The sequence below is a fragment of the Thamnophis elegans genome, chromosome 4, assembly GCF_009769535.1.
Source record: "Thamnophis elegans isolate rThaEle1 chromosome 4, rThaEle1.pri, whole genome shotgun sequence".
Lineage (NCBI taxonomy): Eukaryota > Metazoa > Chordata > Lepidosauria > Squamata > Colubridae > Thamnophis > Thamnophis elegans.
In genome coordinates this window covers 14,769,578-14,794,049 of record NC_045544.1, presented here as the reverse complement: position 1 = coordinate 14,794,049, position 24,472 = coordinate 14,769,578, and the positions used below count along the sequence as shown (strand labels likewise).

Genomic DNA, 24,472 nt, shown 5'->3' with positions numbered 1-24,472 from the left:
TCTTCTTACAGACTGAAGCTAAATCCAGCTGATGGTAATTATAGTTTTAGATGAAATATTGGTTATACATCATTACTAGCAATAGCAATGGCAGTTAGACTTATATACCGCTTCATAGGGCTTTCAGCCCTCTCTAAGCGGTTTACAGAGTCAGCATATCGCCCCCACAGTCTGGGTCCTCATTTTACCCACCTCGGAAGGATGGAAGGCTGAGTCAACCTTGAGCCGGTGAGATTTGAACCGCCTAACTGCAGCTTAGCAGTCAGCTGAAGTGGCTGCAATACTGCACTCTAACCACTGCGCCACCTCGGCTCAAATATCTTTTGATCCTTTTCAATTATTTAGCACATTTGAATTACATTTGTTCATCACCCAAATCTCCATGGACTGGAGATGCTATAAATAATGTCAATAAATAAGTATGAGGCATTGTTGTTTTCATTAAAAGAGGCATTGTTTCAAATGCAGCACAGCTGTTTCTTCTTTCATATCCTTGCTGCCTTTCTAAATCTGTCACCATTATTCAAAATGTGCATATGATCATCAAATGCCCGATAAGGTATCAGGTTATTATAAATGTAATTTACCTGATTTGAACAAGCTTTGCCCCAAATGGCCCTTCATTTATAATTTTCTGTACTATTACAATTCAGTAATTTCTCAATACAGATTATGTCTTGTTGCTGTAAATAATGCTTCCTATTTATTGCATAATATAAATAAATCATTTTGAAATGTTGCACAAACAGAATATGTTACAAGGCCAAAAAGTACTTTTATTTCCTGTTTTATTTTGAAGAAAGGAGGTATATATGAGCATTAAGGAATTAGGAAGCAGATGAAAATAAGTATTAAAATTAACTCTCCTGCGTAAGAATATTGCTTACTAATCCATTCTTTTTTTCTGTGCTGTTGTGAAGGTTAGCTATTTCATACCTTGTCTTTCTCACATTCTGGCAATTCACCAGCCTACAGGCAGAATTGCCATGGTTTAGAAGAAACAAAAATGAAAGAACAACCCTCCCCCTGTGTAGAGCTGATAGTGCAGTTTCACTTCCTCATGACATATATTATGTCATGAAGAGCCATGGTGGCACAGTGGTTAGAATGCAGCATTGCAGGCTGATTCTGCTGACTGTTGACTTTCAGCAGTTCGATTCCCACTGGCTCAAGGTTGACTCAGCCTTCCGTTCATCTGAGGTGGGTAAAATGAGGACCCAGATTGTTGCGGGAAATATGCTGACTCTGTAAACTTCTTAAGAGAGGGCTGTAAAGCACTGGGAAGCAAGTCTTAAGTGCTATTGATAGTACACTGCGTACTGCTTACAAACAGTTATGTGTATGTAAGGTCCTACAAATTAAGCGTTGTTCTTCTCGCTTGCTTACAGGATCTAGAGGTCAAGAAATAACAGTGCGTGGATCAGAAACCAGTCACTGTTTTAAGGGGCTTTCACCTGATACTGAATACAATGCTACTGTCCTGGTTCAGACTCCAAATCTTGAAGGTCCTCCAGTCTCTACAAAAGAACGCACATGTAAGTCCAAGATGACAGGAACCGCAATAACAAAACCAAAACAACTTTAGAAACTCCGGAAAGGATATAACGAAAGCTGTTTTCTCTGAATATACCAGTAAAGTGGTAAACGACCCAGCTTCCCTTCATTCATTAATTGAAAATAATATATGCATTTTTTTTGTGACTTGCCCTACTGCCAGGATTTCAGAAAACAGCTGGATTCCAAACTTCACATTCTGCTTGCCAGACAAAAATAGCTTTGTTCATGCGGCTAACTCATACCTGGAAGTTTGGGGGCTTTGTATGATAAGTGGACCAACCATCACGCCTAATACAGTATTGCACTTAAATGAAGCCATTATGGAATATTTAGTAAACTGTGGTTTACAAAAAAGCTTACAATACTTATAGTACTGCAGATGACATTTGCGTTATAATTATTCAGTGTGAATTTCTTGTCAGTAATGCCTGAGAAGAGACAACAATCCTTGCTACCTATGTCTATTGTGTTAGGAGTTTGATATTTTTCAACCTCTTCCGATTCCTTACCATTTTGGCAGGGCAAAATGGTTAAGTTTTATAGATATTATTTTTAAGTCAATATTTCAAACACAGCATTGTGAACGTACAATCCACTCACAAATCATGAGCAAGGAGGATGGGTTATGAGGAACATCTCAGATGATCCCTCCTGTTTTATCTTTCGCCCATCCCCTATCCTGTCCTTGAGGGTAACAGATATGGAGAAGGGCCAGAGGATGGAGCAGAAGAGACCATTCAGCAATGTACATGCTTCATCCTCCACTAGTGTTCTAGAAGACGATGAACTAGATGATTACTAGTTCTAGTAATGAGGTGGCCATGGTGATAGGACTTCAAAGTCCCTGAAACATGTTTGAGCTATAATTTAGAAGACAGAAGAATCCAAACTTTTGCTGGAACATGTTGATAAATTTCTAAGAACTGATCTGCCAAGGATGCAGCTTCTATAGTTTTGTTTATTTCCCAGCTTAAAAAAAAAAGCAAAATATTTTAATTGATTTCCTTTAGTAATCAAGCCAACTGAACCTCCAACCAAACCTCCAACGCCAGCTCCACCTCCAACAATCCCACCTGCACGGGAAGGTAAGTGTTTGCTTTTTTATGTCTATAAGGTCTAAAAACTGGCAAGGGGGGGGGAATTAAGAGTTCTGAAATTTATCTTGATTCAAAGAACTAGAATTAACAGTAATGATAGCCTTTAAACAATGAAGTAAGTTCTGCTCAAAAAGGCATTTATTCATTCCCCTATTTTCTGTGTATTTATGCATTCAAGCTAGTATTTTATATTTTGTTTTGTAAACAAATTTGGGGTACATGGCTTTTATATAAATCCAAGCAGAGAAAGTTTTTCAGACAGCTTTTGCAGAGCAAGACAGAATAATAGTTAGAAGGGACCTTAGAGGACATCTGATCCAACCCTCTGATCAAGCAGGAGACCCTATACCGTTTTAGCCAAATGGCTGTCACATTGAAAAATTCTAGTTACTACATCCTATTTTTTTTTATTGTGTTGCAACTTCTAAATCATTTCTGAATCCAATGTATCTTTTAGTATGCAAGGGAGCCAAAGCTGATATAGTCTTCCTGACTGATGCTTCTTGGAGTATTGGAGATGAAAATTTCAACAAAGTAGTGAAATTTGTTTTCAACACAATCGGAGCATTCGACCTAGTAAATCCATCTGGAATTCAGGTTAGTTCTTAAATATCAAGCAAGATAAATTGCTTTTTTTTTTGTATAAAATCTTTCAAGTAAATACTTTACAGTTATAATATGGCAGTTTGAGTTTTAAAGATCCAATCACCTGTGACAAATGTGAAAAAGTTAAGAGCCTTTTCATATTTTCCCTTACTTTTTCTTCTTTACCTTTTAAATAGTCCTATTACAACAATTCTCTAAATAACAGACTAGTTAGAAAAAGAAGTCAGGCACATTTTTAAAAAACCCATAATTATTACTAACAAAAAATGATGTGTTTGTATACATGTAAGATTTACATATGTCTAAAATATACAGGATTATAGAATATGAGCTGTTGAACCATATTTTCTCCAACAATATAACATTTTTTTTGGGGGGGGTCCCCACATTTTAGGTTTCCTTTGTGCAATACAGTGATGATCCGAAATCCGAGTTTAATTTGAACACCTATGATGATAAAGCCCAGGCCCTGGGAGCTCTTCAGTATATTCAGTACAGAGGAGGGAACACAAAAACAGGTAATTTTGTACAACTTCTGAATATTAGTTTGAAGGGATAAGGTTTTCTCATATTATTACTGCATGGGTTTTAACTTAGAATGTATTCCAGTGTTAGTTCCCCCCTGTCCTTCCAAAGTAGTGGTTTTAGGTGGATGATCTAAATGAAACTCTCTCTCAATTCACAGGAAAGGCACTTGCATTTATCAAAGAAAAGGTTCTTACATGGGAAAGAGGCATGAGGAAAGGCGTTCCCAAAGTCCTTGTTGTCGTAACAGACGGTCGGTCGCAAGATGAAGTGATGAAAGCTGCAGCTGTCATACAGCAGTCTGGTGAGCCACATTTAGGCGGCGGGTTTTAATGGGAGCATAATTCTGTAGTCTTATTAAAATATCAGACTCTGTATCATGATTGACTGGAGTATATACAGTTCGGATTGTGAGTGCTTCATAGCCACTTGTGCCTGAATTGGTGCATTGTTTAGAGAGCTTGAAATACAGGTAAATCCTCGGCTTATGACTATAATGGAGCTTGCCTTTTCTGGTTGTAAGACATGATGGTCATAACATAGGGCATCAGGTGACCAACCCAATTTTACTATTTTTTTTTCTGTTCAAAAGTTTTATTTCTTTTAAAACAAACATTTCATCATTCTCAATCAGTAAGACATCGAAGTACAATTTTTCGTATGTCAAAATAATTCTAGTTTACCACCAAATTCTTGTCTAGCCTAATGCATACCCCTCCCTCCCTCCCCCCTCCCCCCCAACCCCCCTCCTCCTTCCCCCCCCGACTTCCCAGAACCCGTACACGGTATGGATTTTTAACAAACACAGTCTAAAATCTATTGAAAAAAAGAAATAAAGAAATTAATGACATTCTACATTGACCTTAGCTTCTTCTTGCTGAACTAACTTTAAACAATTTAAATCATTTCTGATCTTAAGCGTAGGCTAACTGGAATTTCTTGGTCCCGTATTTATTTTGTATATAGTCAGTCCATTTTTTCCAGTCTCGTTTATATCTCTCATTTGAGTGATCTTTAAGATATGCCGATATTTTAGCCATCTTGGCTAGGTTTGTAACTTTCAATGTCCATTCTTGAGTTGTAGGCAAGTCTTCCTTCTTCCAGTATTGCGCCACCAACAGTCTTCCAATTTTACTATTTTTATTTGAGGTGGTCATTAAGTCAATGCATGGTGATTAAGAAACTCATTGTTCATTATGGGATCTTTTTGCTGCAAACCTGAAATAAATGTGGTTTTTTGGCAAAAATGTAAATTCTGGTCACATGACTGCAAGGCACTACAAATGGCCATAAAAATGAGGGAGGTGATAGTGGCTATAAGGACCTGAGAAGGGGATTGTAAGTTCCTTTTGGAAGTCCATCATAACTGAACAGTCACCAAGCAACCGATTGTAAATGGAAGACAATCTGTACTGCCTATCTCTGTATATATTTCCACCATTCACCCTGCCTTTTATTACTTTATAAATTCCTCAAGGCAGTGAACATATCTAATACTCTTTCCTCTTCCTACTTACAACAACAACAACCTTGGGAGGTGGGTTGAGCCAAGAGAGAGTGTGTGATAGGCCCAAACCCACCCAACTGGCTTTTGTGCCAAAGATGGGACTAGAACTCATAATCTTCTGGTTTCTACATCAGAAACTCCATCACTACACCAGTCTGGCTCTCTGTATTGGTAATGCAGCTTTGATTTCCTCCCTAAGACTTCCCTGAGAGCTGTAATCTCCATGTACCTGGGTAGTACTTGTGGTAGTGTTGCCTTAATAGGATGGGCCACTGAGCATTTTTTTTTCTAGAAGAACTTGGAGAAACTTCCCAGGTCCATATTGTTTCAACTGTTGCTATTTGTCTTTGCAGGTTTCAGTGTATTTGTTATTGGCGTAGCTGATGTTGATTACCATGAACTAGCCAAAATTGCAAGTCAGCCAAGCGAACGTCATGTCTTTATCGTTGACGACTTTGATGCTTTTGAGAAGATTGAAGATAACCTTATCACATTTGTTTGCGAGACAGCTACCTCAAGTGAGTAAAATGGTCTCTTTTTTTTCAGGATAGGTTAACACATTTAATTCAATGTAAAACACAATGAAATCTAGTAATTTGTTAAGGAAAATATATTTTTCCTTGCTGTTATATAATCAGAAAGGAAGAGTCAGTAATGGAATATGTGCTTTGCATACAGGAATTTCCAAGTATAGCCTTTGCATATTTCAAATTGAGTTTGGAACAATGCTAATAGAAAACCTTGGAAAATCACTAATGATCCTTAGTGAACATTTAGAGGTTGATGGACTAAAGTTCTGACTCTTTAGAAGGCAGCTTGCTTTTTTTCCTAAAATGAGCATTAACATGAGCACATAGCCCTTAGCCCACATTAACATTCCATCCTGTCCTTATCTTGGAGCTCTTAGCTGAGATGGAATGGCTTGTCCAATGACATCTTTTGAGTTAAAACAGAGAGCAGAACAATGAGCTGAACCAGGGAAGTTCTGTCTCTTTCTCAGACATTTTTTCTCAATATCTGCATTGCTTGTCTCTGGAGGAGAAACTTAGTCATAATTGTATTGAGGAATCTGTCAGAATAGATAAATACATACATAGATCATTGCAGAGGGTGATGAAAATGGAAATAGAAATAGATTGATGTGTGACCCTGGTAGAAAGAAATTGTTGATATATAAATCTGACTTCTCTTTGAAAACTTCCTAGTAGTACTTCCTTATCTTAGTGCCCTGAAAACAGTCTTGGCTACAAAACTCATGTTGTAGAGTTACCTTATTGAAGGCTTACCAGGTGCTAAGCCTAATAGGCTATAGGATTCTGATGAGGCCTCAAAACTACGGCTGTGTTTGTACACCTAACTGCGGCCTACACACAAATTGTGCCATATTTTTCCTTGCAAAAATCTCTGTTGACTAATTACTAACATGCTGAGTGATGGGTCCAATATAAGTAAGTAATGGGGGACAGTATAAGTAAGTTAAGAAGATTAAATAACGGCCTCCCACAAGGCTCAGTAATGGCAGCTCCACTATTCAACTTACACATATCATATATGCCAGCAACAAGGGGATGCAGATTCGCATACGAATCATTTGGCCATAGCAGTACAAAGGAAAAACACATGGAGATGGCAGACAGCCTTATGCCCAAAAGATCTCAAAATCTTGGAAAACTCTTCACTGACTGGAGGCTCACTCCTAGCACCAGCGAAAAAGTAAACTATGTGCTTCCACCTTAACAACAAACTAGCATATGAAGTCCCAAAGGTCTATTTAAGCAATACCTTACTTCCCTATGATTCCCATCCAAAGTATCTTGGAGTAACATTGGGCCAGACTCTCCCCTACACCTAGAGAATTCGGCAGCAAAAATCAAACCCAGGAACAACATATTCCAGAAATTATGTGGAATCAAATGCAGAACTTTAGCTGTCACCCTCAGGTCATCAGCGCTAAGGTTGGTCAACTCCACAACAGAGTGCTATTCCCCCGTATGGCTTAACAGCTGCCAGACTAGTAAATTAGATGCCAGAGTCAATGACACCAAGAGGATTATAAGCGGATGTATTAAAATCACTCCAACTTGCTGTCTTCCTGTCCTGAGCCATATAGCACCGCCAGCTTTACAAAGGCAAAATGTACTAGAGAGACAATACATAAAAATCAGTGCATGCTGACTTTCCTCATTTATCAGCTGGAAGACTCAAATCCAGGAAAGCCCCACTTGTACTTGCACATCTCCCCAACAACCTGTAACATCAATTCCCAACGGAAAGGCAAATCGGTCACTGAATGCCCAAAGAAGACATACAAATAACCCCACAAAACAGGTCCCAGGCTTTGAACTTCCATGCTAGCAATGGATAATCCTGAATAGGATTTGCATCTCACATGGTGTCTGCTGGGACTCTGTATAAATGGGGCATAGTATCCTTTCCTCAGTGTGACTGCAGGGTCAAACTGTGGATCACATTGTGGCTGGCTGTAAGCTGAGGGTATATATTGGTCCAGTATCTGATTTCTTTAAAAAAAATTATAAACAGTGCTGCACTTCAATGATAGGATCAGTAGTACGCAACCTTTCTTGCACCAGGGATCAGTTTCATGGGAGACCATTTTTCTATGGACTGGGGGTGGGGAGGGAGGGAGCCAAGGTGGCGCAATGGTTAGAGTGCAGCACTGCAGGCTACTTCAGCTGACTGCAGTTCTGCAGTTCAAATCTCACGGGCTCCAGGTTGACTCAGCCTTCCATCCTTCCGAGGTGGGTAAAATGAGGAGCCAGATTGTTGGGGGCAATATGCTGACTCTGTAAACCGCTTAGAGAGGGCTGAAAGCCTTATGAAGCGGTATATAAGTATAACTGCTATAACTGCTATAAAGGGGGGGGGGGCATGGTTTTGAGTTCAGCCTAGATCCCGCACATGTGCAGATGAAGCTTCACCTGCTCGCCTACTACTTGTGTGGCCCAGTTTCTAACAGGCACCTAGATCTTTTAAACATTTTCATTGTGTTTTACTAATGTTAATTGCTGGTCCAGTTATGGCATGCTGTATATTAAGTAAATAAATAAATGACCATATTGAAGAAAGAGGACATTTCTTTGCAGGCAGCTGTGTGCTTCTAGTAACAATGCCAGTGCTGATTCATGCTGTATCTGTTTCTTTTTTTCCCCCCAGCTTGTCCTCTCATGTACTTGGATGGATACACTTCTCCTGGTAAGCAACAACACATGAATATTCCAGTTTAGTAAGGTCTTACTTCCCACGGTTTCTAAATCCCATCATTATTCTTTCTGTTTTCTCTTTATTCCGACATAACAGGCTTCAGAATGCTGGAAGCTTACAATTTAACAGAGAAATATTTTTCTTCGGTACCTGGAGTTTCCTTGCAGTCGGGATCTTTCCCTAGCCACGTGTCATACAGGCTTCATAAAAATGCTTTTATTAGCCAACCCACTGTGTGAGTATATTACATTTTTTTTATCCTTCAAGTCTTTTCTAATTGGGGAAAATTGACCAGATGGAAACTGGACATAGAATTGATTGTGTTGTATGCTGAATCCTTGCGAACAATAGTGAGAAATAAAAACACAGACTACAAGATACATGCAAAGACAGAAAGTGTGTATGTCAGCAACCCGCAGCTCTGGAGCTGCATGTGGTTCTTTCATTCCTCTGCTGCAGCTCCCTGTCACCAGTCAGTCAGCACCACAATTTTGAGAGAAGCTTCCAGGTTTTTTTTTGGGGGGGGGGGCGGCAGCAGGGTGCACCAGGAAGAGACTCTGTGGCAAGGGACTCCACAATTTATAGGCCTTTCGATTAGGACTGGCAAAGGAAAAGAGATGCCACGCTAGGAGGAGACACTATGGTGGGGAAACCGGACTTCCAGTCGGCTCCAGAATTGAACGGGGGGCTTCGGATTAGGACTTTTGTGGCTCTTTGAGTGTTTAAGGTTGCCAACCCCTCCTGTCAGCCTCTGCTTTGCTGCTGCTTTGGCTGCCATTGAAACGGGGAGGGAGGGCATGGTATTTGGGAGGGGTTACTAATTGTGCTGGAGGAAAATTCTGGAGTTCTGCTGCCTGTTGGACTACGCATGCGGAGGAGGTTCCCGCCAAGGCTAACAGCACCGACATTCCATCTTGCTGATGCCTTTTGAAGTTATCTCACACCTGACACTTAGGAGAAATATGATTGGACTGCAACTGGGATGCCAAGGGGTGGGGAATGGGTTATTTTATATATCAATCGCTTTCGCGCCTAAATAATCAGTCTTCAGTTTGCTACGCTTCTAATCATTTATAATTAGTAAAAGTACACTTGATTTCTACCTATGGAGTCTCGTGGTCTTCTTTCCTAATTACTCAATGAAGAGGTGCTTACACCTCCTCTATGCAATGGATTAAAATTATTTACAATCTGAGACTTAAATCCTAAACTATATGATATAAAAAGTAATGCTAACCGGCACTGAAAAAAAAAGCAATAAAGTGGCTAACAGTTAAACCTTCTTCAAGATGGCATTTCATGATGAACTGCAACTGAGAAAAGGCCTTCTTTCTTGTAGCCACCTGCCTAAGCATTTGCACAGCGTTCTCCGAAAAGGCTTTGAAGATTATTTGTTTATTTTGGCATATGCATAGGAAGGAAATATCCCTTATTGTGACTGTTTCTCAACCTTGGCAACTTTAAGATATGTGGACTTCGACTCCCAGAATTCTCCAGCCAGCACACTTGAAGCTTTAATGGCCAACACTAAAACTTAATGGCCAGAAATTAATCCGAAACAGCTGTTAAAAGAATTGTTTTTTTTTAATGAAGAAGTAAACCAATCCCATTCGTGACTTTACAATTCTGTTATGGGATAACTGAAGTTTTAGGGCAGTTTTCGGTTATAGCCCTTATAGAGGGTGGATGATTGAGTGTATTTTTCCATTCAAGATCTGAAGGAGACATCGCCAAGGGTTTGTGGTTCTCATCCCTAGTACAATAATGGCAGTAATTACCTGCAGAGAAGAGTTCTAATGTTAGTGTCTGATTTACTTGAATTCCCTATTCATAGTTTAGGCCATGGGTGTCAAACAGCATCATGTTGCTGTCACGTGACATTTTGCGATGTTTTTACCATTTGCAAAGCTGGGGTGGGCGTGGCCTGCACGTGATACATCCGGCCTTTGGGCTGCCAGTTTGATACCCCTGGTCTAGCTAAAAACCCCAATAATAATAATTGATTTCTTCTGTCTTACTGTATTCCTCTTTTAATTGCATTCCCAGTGCTGCTGGTCTCTTCCTCCAGATGTTTTTTCTATCTGTCATCCTTGATGCACAATGGTTCTCATACAGTTTATCCTTAATCTTAACATGAATAATATTATTTAATAATCTTTTGTTGATATTATGATCACTGCTGTCCTTCTTCCCATACCCTCTCCCATTGCAGAAGAAAACTTCACCAGATTTCAGCTTGATGAAATTTTAGCTTTAAATATAATTCCAGTATATTTTCACAACAATTTTCAGTGGGTTTGAAGGAAGACCTGACTTCTAAACTCACTGAATAATATGGAGGATTTAAATTAGCCTTTCTGTCTTTTGCAGGAGAAAGAGTTTAGTTCTTTATATTTAAAGATGAGCTGCTTTTAAGCCTTTAGATACTCTTTTAGGGGTGATGAGTGATCAGACAAGAATCCTGAGTGCTGTTTATTAAACAACACACTGGCATTCAGTCTTATTAACCATGACTAAGATTAAATGTTATTTAATTATTTATTAAATGTATATGTCACCCATTTCAATCATGTTTTTAATCGTGTATATTTTTGGTGAGAGATATGTTTCTGCTCTCTTTAATAGGGATATTCATCCGGATGGATTATCAAAGGCTTACACAATAATATTTTTATTCCGTCTTCTCTCGGAAACCTCCAATGAACCATTTGCGATTTGGCAGATAACAGACAGAAATTACAAACCACAAGTTGGAGTCGTTCTTGACCGTAAGCCCCCCTCTCCCTATGAACTATGGACCGGATGTATGAATAGAATGGACAGAGGATGTTTTACTTTTTGAATATTTCAAAAATATTTCCACAAAGTAAAATAGTAAAGTTTTAGCCTGACATAGTTTATACAGTATCAGAAATCAGTTGGACAGAATATTGTTAGGCACATTGCAGGTAATTTGCCATCAACATGCAAGTTGTAATAATGTTTAGATGGGCTGTGAGCAGTGGTGGGATTCAAATAATTTACCAACCAGTTCTCTGCCCTAATGACCAGCTGGTTAGGTGGGGCTCAATGGTCATGTGACTGGGTGGGTGTGGCCAACTCAACATCACTCATATCGATGGGCACTTCGCCTTAGTTGTTACAATGGTAATAAGGGTTAACCGGAGAGGGGTGTTTCTGTAAGCAGGACACTAAAGATTAGGCAAGAAACAACACCAGAATGCTTCCTTCCTGCCTTCCTTACAGGATTAGCCCTTAAAGTGGGAAAAAACAAAAGATTTCTTCCAACAACCGGTTCTCCAAACTGCTTAGAAAGTTACTAACCGGTTCTCCCGAATAGGTGCGAACTGGCTGAATCCCACCACTGGCTGTGAGTTGTCAAGCCACAGTTATTTAATGCAATCTGGAATGAAACAATTCAGTCAGTGCTTTGATCTGAGCTTAAAAAGTGCACCTTTTTAGAGAATTAGGAAGCAACAAATTAATTTAGAGAAAGAGCTCCCAGTAACCTTACCTGAACTCTTATGTAATTTTTTGCAAAATTGGGGAAGAAAACACTTTGGTTTGTCTCAGTGTTATCTCCGGCTTTCCTTTGTACAGTAGCAGGAAGGTTTGATAGCATTTGTGAATGCATCGGTAGATCCAAAGTATTGCTTTAGTTGATACTATTCTACTCATACAGTGTATTGAAAAGAATAAATATATGAGAAGTTCCACTTTCATATTTCTATTGGAGAAGCCTTCCTTCAGGTTGCCATAAATCATGATTCTTCCACATGGCATGCAGATTCTGACTCAATAATTGGCAGGTTGAAAATTGCAAGACATTTCCTTTCATGTTCTCTCATGTTGCAGTCATAGAAACTGCATGTTGCATTAAGCATCTCAATTCATTGTTCCATTTCAAAGCAACATTTTGGATTACCAGAACTAGTTGACGGAATGACTTACATGGAACTATATTTGTAGGGAATATAATACCCAAAATTATTTAAGTGATTCAATGGCTTAGAATTAAAAAAAAAAAATCCTTGATTTTAACCTTGTTAGTCTTTTAATATCATAAAATGAATACTAATAATCTTGTGTTACTAGCAAGTTCCATAATGTTTGTTTTAACAGCCATTCTAACAGTATCTCTATTAAGTTATTTATATAGCAATCCTAATTAAGGAATGGGTGAAAGGGAATCTCCCTGAATAGTCTTCTGAATGTGTCTTATGAATAGTCTTATAAATCAGGTTTGGAAATAGGTGTGGATAGATTAAGGAGCGGATTTGAGCTACCAAGAAAAGGTGCAACAGCTTAAAAAATTAGAGACAGGTGCTACATTTCTGTATCCTGTGATCTGAATCACTTTTTGGAATTAATCTGAAACATGATTAGATAGTCCCGTAATGTGCTATCCATATCTTTAACATAATGTGTTTTTCCCTAGCTTCCAGCAAAGTGCTATCATTCTTTAACAAGGACACAAGAGGAGAAATTCAGACCGTAGCATTTGAAGGTGACGAAATAAAGAAACTCTTTTACGGAAGTTTTCACAAGGTAAAATCATCTTCTGTAGATTATTATGAATAAGAAAGTATTTTGAAAGCAAAGAAAGCCACTCTGGTAGTCAATAGATATAGAGAGACAAAAATAATGTATAGATAATTTTAAAGCAAATAATATTTTCAATTAATTGGTTTGAATGCATACTGAGATATCTAATGCAATGCTCAAGTTTACTCTGAAACAAATCCCGTGCTATTTAAAGGCTATATTAATTAGTCCTTGCTTATCAACCATTCATTCAGTGAATGTTTGAAGTTACAATGGCATTGAAAAAGGAAACCTGCAACTGTATTATGGCTGTTGCAGAGTCCATGTGGTCACATGACCACAATTCAGGTCCTTGGCAGCTGGCATGCATTTATAGTAGTTGCAGCAGCCCACAATCACATGATCATCCTTAGTGACCTTCACGGCTGGCTTTCAACAAGCAAAGTTAATGAGGAAGCTGGCAGAAAGTCACAACTTGTGGTCATGTGACATTGCACTTAATTACAATGGGTTATTTGCTTAATGATTGCAACCAGGACTACCATTATAAGTTGACACGATCATAGATGTTTCATTTTATGATTGTGTGACTTAGCAACAGAGTTTCCTGTTCCGACAGCAGTTGGTAAGTGAGGACACTCACTTGCATTCAAAAATAGCATGCCTAGATGGTAAATGCAACAATATACATTTGCTTACCAGTAAGTCATTAATATTGGCTTTCCTTATATATGGTATTGGATGGCTAATCTCTGATCATGTTTGAAAATAAGAGAAAGATTTCAGAGCTGTTTTAAATTACACAGATCAGTATCCTTATCTCAGATTTCATGTATTCTGGTTATTATTAGCACAACTCAGCACATTGTCTTAATTTGTTGTTTAACCACTTAAGTATTTCTTCAATTGAACCATTGGACAATATGTAGCAAAAACTAAAATATACATTCATACTAATATACATACTATGGTGAAACTACTCAATGATAAGCAGGTTTTTATCCATATGTCATTATCCCATTCCAGTCCCGTGTGCACACGGAGCTTATACATTTGCATTATTTCTATTTTTTTGAAGGCAAGTACAGAGCCATCTCTGAAAGGAAATAAAAATTGTTATGGGAGTGTTGTGAACCAGGATGACAGCTCTGTTTGAAGCAGAGTGGCGGAAGCAGAGAATCGTAGATGGTCTCTAAGAATTTGTTTATCACAATTCTGCAGATGAATGAATTCTGCCGGAATATCTTGCCAGAGTATAATGCAGTGTTAATTCAGTGCATTGCATTTCCATTCACTGAAAAATAGCTAACTTGGCTCTTTGCGAAATATTTGCTTTGGCATACTATTTTGAGTTTTGGCTACAATGAAATTTAGGGGAAAAGGTTGGCCTAGTTAACATCTTGTCAAGGAACTCTTATAGAAACAGATGTTTTATGTTTGTTGATTTGCCGTTAATGGGCCAAATATACATGGCAAGAGTCTTCTTTTAATGGAGGACTAGTAAAAGAAGTAGCTGATTAACCTTGGAAACCAGATAATAATTTAGTAAAAGGGAAGTTTTAACGTGTCTTGACACTTTTTGCCTTAATTATTTCAAAAGGAAAAGGGCAAAAGTGATAGACTATTTTTTTTAGTCTAGGTGCTATTTTCATGCCTGCCGAATCAGCTTTGTCTGTCCCACGACGATTCTCACCTGTCTTTGTTAGGTATATACTTTTTAAATTCTCATATAATTGGCCTTGTGCACTCCCAGAGAGATTGAGAATAAATGAAATGAGTTGAGTTCCAGATCTCATGAGATTTGCAGATCCTCAGCAATGGATCCATCCTGGTTTTGTTGCTATTGTTTGTTGTTACTGAGCAAATGAAAGAGTTTGTGGCTCGTGCTTAGGAGTCATCCTTAACTTTAAAAAACTTTCTCTAGTCCCTGTCATAATTTTCATACCCAGCTGTTTATTCTCTTCTATTTACTATTTGATGGCAGTATTTTTACAGGATAACAAACTAGTTCACAAACCCAATTCAAAGAAGCTTCAGTTATATGCTATTCCCTCTGTGTGTATGCACGCGCATGTGTTTGTTTTTAGCAAACTTTAAGCTAAAAAAGCAGTCTTCTTCACTTCATCTGCTCTGTTCAGTTCAAGTTGAAGTTGTTCAGCAGTTAATCGTTAGCCTATAGCAGAAGATGCTATTAATATTTTATTATGCCATAAAAACAGATTTTTAAGAGATATTGTAATCTATACAGCAGCAACAACAGATACAAATACACAAGATATGTAGACACACAAGACACAATCACAATAGTTAATGGACAGATTAAAATTCTTACAGTATTTTAATGCATGACATAATAGGTTGTGATTTTGGTCATACTTACTGAGTGAACCCTGTTAATCATAATTAAAGTTATTTCTGAGTAAATATATATTGAATTTTTTTATTTAAAATCACTGAAATTTTGTTCGATCCACAAATATTTTTTTAAATTTTAGTCATGTTCTTTCCTGCGGATACAGTTCTATTATAATAACAAGTAAGGTATACCTTGAGTTTAAAGCTGTATGATTATAAATAAACTAAAAAAGATGTATGAATTAGATTTGGATATGAAAATGGTAAAATGACACTTGATTTAATTGATTGGAAAGAGATATTTCTTAAACTTCTGTTTGGAAACTGAACATGAATTTGAAGTGGTTTTCCATTTCTTATGGAGTTATAAATCAAAAGTATTACTCAGCATTTGGGGGTTCTCATAGCATTTGTTCTATATAGATTCCAAGGAAAATTTATTTTTTACCCTAACAAGGCCTCTACCAGATATTCCTTAGTTCCAAAATGTATCAGATTTACAATATGAAGACTGTTTTGGTTACAAAGCTTGCAAAAATATAGTGGGAATAATTTTGATATTTTCATTCACACTAATATATATTCTATATAATTCTAATCTGTCAATTTTCTAACTGTATATTTGGAAAGGGATGTCTGACAGAATGATGGTATTTAATAATAGGATTGTTTTTTTCAAAAATGTGTAAAAATATCATTTTACATTTTTAGTCTAATGTTATTTTAAAAAATGGAAAATGTCATTTCCACTCCATTTCATTTTTACCGCTCAGTTTCTATGAATAGGAGAGAGTTTTGGAAGGATTATTCTTGCAAAGTTTACTGGTTATGGGAAAAAAAAACTTTTGGAACAAGCAACAGCTGTGACAACAAAAAATTTCCTATAGTCTTTATGTCTTTAACATTAGTTAGTGTTGTATTTAGACAGTCCTTAGTGGCATTCGTTCATAGCATATGTTGTATAGATTATCACACCCTTCATCCAAATTTATTCCAAAGCGGAGTCCAGACAAAGATTGTCAAGTCATTGCTTCTTTATTGTCTGGAATATATTTCAAGAGAATGCATGAATGGAGATGCCATTTTCATTAAAAAGGACACTTTTATACATAGATACAGAAAATGTTTGTATTTGTGCCTCTTTGCTTTCCAGATTTTGGATGATTTCTGTATATAGTCAACTGATTTGGACTTTTAAAACCATGAAGAATTAACAGGATTTTTGTTACGCTTCTCCTCAATAAACTTTCTCTAGGTTCATCTTGTTATAACATCCACAAGTGCTAAGATTTATGTTGACTGTGTTGAAATTATGGAAAAGCCGATTAAGGAAGCTGGAAATATCACAACTGACGGCTATGAAATCCTTGGTAAATTACAGAAAGGTGATAAGAAAACAGCACCAGTAAGTTGTAAACTTTTCTAAATTAATTTTTAAAATCTTTATTAAAGATACCACAACATGTCTTTATCACCAGAATTGTTTCATACAAATCATAGGCAGTAAGATGAGATGAAGATTCTTTTCACTCTCTCGTTCAGAATCACACACAACTTGTCAAGGTCCATACTTTCAGCACTTTCTGACCGAAACCTGATATGATCTCTCATTAAAAAGATTTATCCTCTTCCCTCCCATCCTTTCACATAAAGACTCTGTTCAGCAGCCATTGCAACTTGGCCAATGTTGATATCCTTGAACTAGACACTGATACATCCCCTGCTTGAAGGGCTGGCTAACTAACCCAACTATTCTGGATGTCACCAGTCTCCAAACCTCTGTTTTTAGAGAAAGTTGTTAAAACTGGCCAGCTGCCACCTGGGAGACCCTAGAAAATATGGATTAACTCTATTTTTTTCAGACAAGAGTTCAGGATGATTAGATGGGATAGAAACCAGACCGGTCACTTAGATAAGGGAGCGAGTCTCCTTTTGTAGGATTTTTCAGTGGCTTTTCAAATCATCAGTCATGATCCCTAACCCATGTTGGGTGAGGTGGGAACAAATATAGAAGTAAGAATTCTCTGTCAAAGCTCTCGTATTACCAAATGTTTTGCCAGCTAAAATAAGATCTGTACCCTGGCTCCCGATATTCAAGATAGCAGTAGCATTTAGACTTACATATCGCTTCACAGTGCTTTACAGTCCTCTCTAAGCGGTTTACAGAGTCAGCGTCAGAGGTGGGTTGCTACCGGTTCGGGCGAACTGGTAGTGGAAATTGCGACTAGGTCGCCGAACCGGTAGGCATGGCAGGCTCGCCACACCCCCAAACCGCTTCCCTGGTTGCTGCGGCATGTATTTTTAATGTTCTGTGCATGCACAGACCTATTTACATGCACCTGCCCACGCGCGAAGTGCACATGCAAATTGCATATGCCCCGAACCGGCAGTAATGCCGGCAGAAACCCACCCCTGGTCAGCATATTGCCCCCAACAATCTGGGTCCTCATTTTACCAATGATAGAAAGCTGAATCAACCTTGACTACTCAGAATTGAACTCCTGGAGTGAGCAGTGAGTTAGTCCTGCAGTACTGCATTCTAACCACTGCGCCACCATGGCTCTTATCCTTTACTCCCTCCTCTATCCCCAATATTCTTCTTAAAACCATGTTTTTAGCTAAGAGGAGTGAAGAGTGATATACCTGAGTTGGAGGTTCATCTATTATGATACTGATTATTATTGTTGTTGTTACTGCTGTTATATAAATATTATAATTCTGATATATTTGTTTTAATCTATCCTGTCTCATGCTTAAAGCCTATTAAAGCAGGATACAAACATTTTAAATAAATGCATGAATAACTGTTTTGAGTTTCAGAGTTCCACATTGTTCCAAAGCTGCAGCTCTAAACATTTGATAGAAAACTTTTCAGTTGTCTGAGTTCAAATAGAGTGTATAGATTATATGCAGACTGTTGGCTTCCATCAAAGTTCCCTCATATTCTTCAAAGTATTCCCACAATATTTGGCCTAGAATAGAAACAGAACTTCTTTTTTAGTAGCATCAACCTCTGAGTCAGTTTGCATGACTCAGTCATAAGAGTCACGAAGTCTTTGGCTGGAAGCAATATGTTTATTATTTTAAGTAACTTCCATTGCTAATGATAAACATATCAGTCACTGGCCATGATTCTTGGGAATTCTGAACATTGTAGTCTTAATTTATATGGAAGGCATAGATAAGGTTGGTGAGGCTTACATATAGCACCTCCACAATAATGATTTTGCTATGTCTCTCTTGTTCTGTACACAGCTATCCCTCCCACAAGACCATCAGAAAAACCAGTGATAATATATAACAAACAGTAAAACATACTTTGTAGTTCTTAGCTGTTTTGGAAATGGTTTCTCCCTACTGCCTCAAAGTGGGATGAAATGCATGTTTAGAGGGTGTTCCTTCTGTGCTTGTCGGTGCCTCCACTCCTTATTTGTCATACTCCCCGCCTCTCATTTTCATATGTCACACAATCTAGCTCAAAGCCTAAGTCGTGAAATGAAATTTTATTTATTTGCTGAGGTTTATTTGCTGTGCTGCATAATTAATTTTTGATACCAAGGTGAAAGGAAAGCCTTTGAAATTCTCCTTTTGATAATAGCTTCAGAATTCAAGTTTTCTTTTCAATCATCCCATTAGCAGCCTCTCGGGAGAAATGGTTTTGGAGTCAGATCAGGGGTGAAATGCTACCAGTTCGGGATGGTTCGCCTGAACTGATAATAAAAGGTGCTAAAAAAAAGTTCCGACAATCAACTGTGTGACAATCAGCTATACATCATCGGAACATTTTTTTTAACACTTTAAAACATTTTTAAAATACCAGTTCGTCCGAACCAGTAGTAAAAAAAAATGCTTTAAAAAGGGTTTTAAAAAGTTCCAACAATCAGCTGTGCCACAATCAGCTGTGCCACAATCAGCTGTGCCGTGCAATTTATGTTGAAAATCCTGCTTTCTAGCAAATCTAAATCATGTGACACAGCTTCCCCCACCTTGCTATTCTACTTACCTTTGCAGACTCAGAAAAGGCTTCTTAGCGCCTGCAGTGCGCGTGCAAAGCGAACCGGTAGCAGACTTCAGAGCATTTCACCCCTGAGTCAGACAGATTGTGTGCATATGGGCAAGAAAAAGCTAAAAGGGAACAGGGGAAGGAATTCTTGTTATTTTATATAAGTAGCAGAGCTCTTAAAGTTGAAGGTCGGTTATGAGTTAATGTCGGTCTTCCCAGATAAACCAGACTGGAAACACAACTAGGAGAGCTAAATCTACTTTATTGTAAGGCTACATTTACAGAATCTTACAAATCCAAAAGTACAGCTTCCTGCCTACTAGTTTTAACTGCTAGAAGCATTAGGGCAGGCCCTTTCTAAAAAAATATATTTTTAACTGTTAAATGATCGCAGGACTCTGGCCTCTCATATCTAGGCAGCATCTCCTCTCCTCTTTCTCGAAAGCTATCCATGCATTTGATTACAATTAATCCAGTTTTATAGGAACCATGTGAAATATCACAGAGACATGAAGTAAACTACTTTATGACCATTTTCTTAGTTTCCTGTGTTAATGTCATTGATGGGGTAACAGGAACGATACTTTGCTAGCACTGGAAAGAAAGGCAATGTTTTATTTTGTTTAGATTGCATGATTTTGTAATTGAAGATTAATTCAGATATCATTTTAAATACACTTCCATTTCTGCTTTGTAGTTTGATATACAGAGCTTTGACATTGTGTGCAATTCAGTTTGGACCAGCAGAGATAGATGCTGCGACATTCCTTCTAAGGTAAATATATAGGAAATGTTTAGACAGATTTAGCCTGAGCTCTTGACATGAGCCTTCAAGAGAATAGTGTGGGATAACAGCCTTGAAAATCTCTTTTGGGAATAATAAATTATCTATGGGATTCTGAATCATACTGAATGCAGGAATGTAACTTTACCAGAGCATATTCTAAATATTGCAGTCCAGACAGCCTATTGTAGAAAAAGCAATTTAGCTGCCTTATCACATTCCATTCTGTTTTCAGAATCTAGGACTGAATTCTTTAAAAAAATATTAAATATACTTCGTATTACCCTTCATCCCAAATTTGACTTACTGTTTTTTTTTAATAAAAAAAAATCGCTTGTGGACTTTGATGTGGAAGCTAGGGTAAGGAACAGTAAACAACTGATTGTAGCTACTGTTAATATAGCATATTTGGCAAAAATCAGCCAGCCGCATTTGTGTCAATATGCAACCATATGGGCCATGTTCATTTTGAAGGAGAATAAATCATCAATGAAGGGAGATGAGTTGGGAAAAACAAGCAAGTAGAAGATAACTTAAGGAAATTCTTCACAGAGAAGAGAGAAATAAGTGCATAGTCTTACTGAAAAAAAACCATTGATTTTTAGCTACTGTGCTTCAGTAGATTTCCACTAAAATGATAAATTTCCAGAGACTTTTAGACTTCCGCCAACACCGTTTTCTGCTGAAACCAATTAATGTTTCTTAATGATACTTTATATCCCTCTGTTCTAAATCTAAAAAAAATAGAATGGAAGCAGTGATAGCACTCAGGATACGGTGTGAATTATGTTCTTTTTAATTTATATTAGCACCAAATCATAGGAAAGCTACCACTTCAACTCATAATCATATATCATCACCATATAATGTTGAATAAGCCAATATTTAATTGAGTTGATGTTGAATGTTAAATAGAAGCTGAATTAAAATAATATTTATTTGTTTTTATATTTAATGAAAATTGAATTTAAATTAAAAAGTATTAATTGATAAACATTAAGATTATTGTGCCACCCCCATCTCTCCATGTCCCATATCAAAATACCTCTTAGAAACAATTATGTTGATACTGAGTTTTACTAGATTTTGATATCAGATATAGTTATAGTATATACTAAATTACCTACTATACCTTTTATCTCTCGGCAAAAGATCATTTTAAAATTCTCATGTTTTGCTTTAAATTTCAGAGGGATGAAGCAAAATGTCCATCATTGCCAAATGCTTGTACATGTGTACAGACCAGTGTGGGAGCGCCAGGACCTCCAGGACCTGCTGTAAGTTAAAAAAAATCAATATATTGTGATTATAAGCCACATGGATAAACCTGTGTTTAACTTCTGAAAGCTTCACTGAGTCTGGGTCATTATCAATCAAAGACCAGAACACATCACTTGATTTATGACTGGATCCAAAGTTTGGAACAGATCTAAAACAAGGGACTTACAACTTTGATCCAAAGTTCTGATGGTTGGGCCATCTGAAATCCCATGACTGCACTTAAGGCACTCAGGAATATGACAAGGTTTATGGCCATGGTCTCATGTCTACTTTTTACAAAACCACCACTCACCTGTTTTTTTGGCAAATCTGTTCCATAGTGAACAATAGTCCAATTAACAATCATGGCATTTACCTAACAAGCACTACATTCATTTTACAACTGACACGCTCATTTTACAATCATCAAAAAATTGCAAAGTTATGACTTAGAATCATAATGGGCAGGTTCCATTACAGTCATAACTTGAGGTCTGCCTGTATCATCTTTTGTAGTGGCAAGTAGTTGACTTCAGTTCTAGCTATGGTACAATTCGCAATTTAATGAGTTTATATGCCGCCCAATCCCGAAGGACTCCGGGTGGCTTACAAATATGAAATGAAATAAAATAACACATAGGGGGAAAGAACAAAAACAGTTTAAAAAACACAACATACATTTGGCTTATCTGGGGGTTTGGACCTGATTTAAAATCAGCAACCCCAGGCCTGTTGGAACAGCCAGGTTTTGGTGGCTTTTTGGAAGGCCACGAGAGTGGGGAGGGTCTGGATCTCTGCTGGTAACTCGTTCCACAATAACAGCAGTCAGCAGCCATGATTTGTGTGCTCATTCCTAGAGTCTCTCTTACTGATATAGTTACATGTTACATGTCTTGGGCTGTATAACGACAGTGCATTTCTGTAACACAAACATGGAAAACCTATGGGTTTGGGAATGAATCGTTCAGGTAATGACGGAAGCCAGTGAAATGAGCAAGGGGACTTATAAAGGAAACATTTCCTAACTTCTAACTCCACAAAAGGGATGAACCTGATTAAATATGACTGATACAGATCAAATGAATGCCACTCCTAAGGGCTGTTTAAATGTGAATGAAGAGGCATGCTGCTCAGAGAAAATTACCTCACACATAACAATTATTCAGCAGTTAGTCATTTAGTCATTTTAGCCTTCCTCCTTGTTTTATCACTTCTGCCTTCCTGAGGAAATAATATGTGCCCATCTTGTAGCCCATGGAGATTGTTTTTATCTTGGCGCTATGCTGGAAGATCGTTTCATAACGGATAACACTAGGTCCTTCAGAAAATTGTGAAATGATGGGATGTTCTGTAAATAAAATTTAAACATAATGGTCTTTATCTCTTTGCCTCCCGGGTGTTTGTTTTTCTGGATTTTAGGGAGCCAGAGGTTCCAGTGGTGCAAGAGGCGAAAGAGGCTCAAGTGGACCTTCTGTGAGTATTTATGTATTCAATTTATATCTGCCCATCTCAAATCAATAACCCTTGGCACTGTGCAATCTTAAAAACTATTAAAACAGTTAGAACGCAATGCAAAAAAATAGAAATACATATATCATGTTTTCCCGAAAATAAGACACGGTCTTATTTTCTTTTGACTCCCGAAATAAGCACTTGGCCTTATTTTCGAGGAGGTCTTATTATTTTTGAGGTGCAGGAGGTGGCGAGCTGTGTTGCAATATTTTTGTGGAGGGCTTATTTTGGGGGGGAGGGCTTATTTTAGTGCATGCGCTCAAAAGCCTGATTGGGCTTATTATCCGAGGAGGTCTTATTTTTGGGGAAACAGGGTAGAAGCCAAAATATATTATAATCTATTGGTATCAACATAACCAGGAAATAAGGCTCTTCACAGACTTGGGACCCTAGGCCTGGACACTTAGTCAGATCTTCAAGGCCTTCCAAAAGGGTAGCAGGGTCGGGTCCATCCTAATCTTGGGGAGGACAGGGGGGGATGATCAGAGAACAGGAACTGCAGCAGAAAAGGCCTTTTGTCTGGTCTCTGTCAGCCAACATTCATTGGCTGACAGGATCTGGTGAATGTTCATCTGAATTGGACAGGTAGAAACTAGAGGAAGACGGTGTCTGAGGTAGCCATGGCTCCCAGCTATGAAGGGCTTTAGAGGTGACAGCCAACACTTGACCTGCGCCCAGAAACACACAGGCAACCAATGCATTTCCCAAAGCAGTGAGGTTACATATATGCAGGATAGCCAGCACCCTTTACAACCCATGCAGCGGCATTCCATTCCAGCTGAAGCTTCTGAATGCTACTCAGGGACAGCTCCATGTAGAGCATGTTGCATTAGTCTAAATAAGACATCACGAGCGCATGGATCGCAGTGAGCAGAGCCTTTCGATCCGGGAATAGGTACAAATTGGCACTGTTATATATGCCAATGTTAGAGGAGTGTTGAGTATGCAAATAACTGGGGGGAAGGAGTGTTATATATGCAAATGTTCCCTGTTACCAGCTCTCTGATTGGCTGGTCATTTGACAGTTGCTTTGGGCTCGAGTATAAATACCCTGACAGTTGCAGGGACGTTTTGAATCGCTTGTCATCTCGCAATAAACATCTTACTCTCTGATTCCATGGCTCCTGCGTCTATCCCTCACACAACATATACAACAGGCACACAGTCTGAAAGTGTGCAAAGGCCTTTTAGCCATCACATACTTTTTCTAGCAGGAGTGGATTGCCTCCCACTATATGTGCTTATGTAAGGAATTGGAGACATTTGTAATATCTGAGAAGTATAATTAGTTACAGCATCCTATTGAAGGCACGCTAAGTGCCACTTTACTTTTTTTTTGTTACCCACAATAATTTTATTATTGCTGTCATTTGCATTGGAGAATCTGTATGCATATGGGTTACGTAGTTTAAAAAGTAAGGATGCCAGTTTTTGTTTTTCCTTTCGCGTGGTACTAGTTCATGTAAGCAACCCCAAGCAATCCAAGTGAAGGGATATTC

General features: G+C 38.0%; 1 protein-coding gene across 3 annotated transcripts in view; it reads left to right on the top strand.

The window, feature by feature from the left end:
• Positions 1–24,472, top strand: part of COL12A1 (collagen type XII alpha 1 chain) — a 148,033-nt gene that overhangs the window by 100,773 nt on the left and 22,788 nt on the right. For all 3 annotated transcript variants that reach the window (XM_032215657.1, XM_032215655.1, XM_032215656.1), the window contains exons 41-55: positions 1–34; positions 1,389–1,535; positions 2,568–2,642; positions 3,112–3,251; positions 3,655–3,778; positions 3,946–4,089; positions 5,646–5,810; positions 8,467–8,505; positions 8,611–8,749; positions 11,140–11,282; positions 12,953–13,062; positions 16,670–16,819; positions 20,115–20,192; positions 21,392–21,478; positions 22,881–22,934. The exon at positions 1–34 is cut by the window's left edge and continues 83 nt beyond it. In XM_032215657.1, the coding sequence (XP_032071548.1) occupies positions 1–34; positions 1,389–1,535; positions 2,568–2,642; positions 3,112–3,251; positions 3,655–3,778; positions 3,946–4,089; positions 5,646–5,810; positions 8,467–8,505; positions 8,611–8,749; positions 11,140–11,282; positions 12,953–13,062; positions 16,670–16,819; positions 20,115–20,192; positions 21,392–21,478; positions 22,881–22,934 (1,629 nt within the window). The remainder of the gene's footprint in view (positions 35–1,388; positions 1,536–2,567; positions 2,643–3,111; positions 3,252–3,654; positions 3,779–3,945; positions 4,090–5,645; positions 5,811–8,466; positions 8,506–8,610; positions 8,750–11,139; positions 11,283–12,952; positions 13,063–16,669; positions 16,820–20,114; positions 20,193–21,391; positions 21,479–22,880; positions 22,935–24,472) is intronic.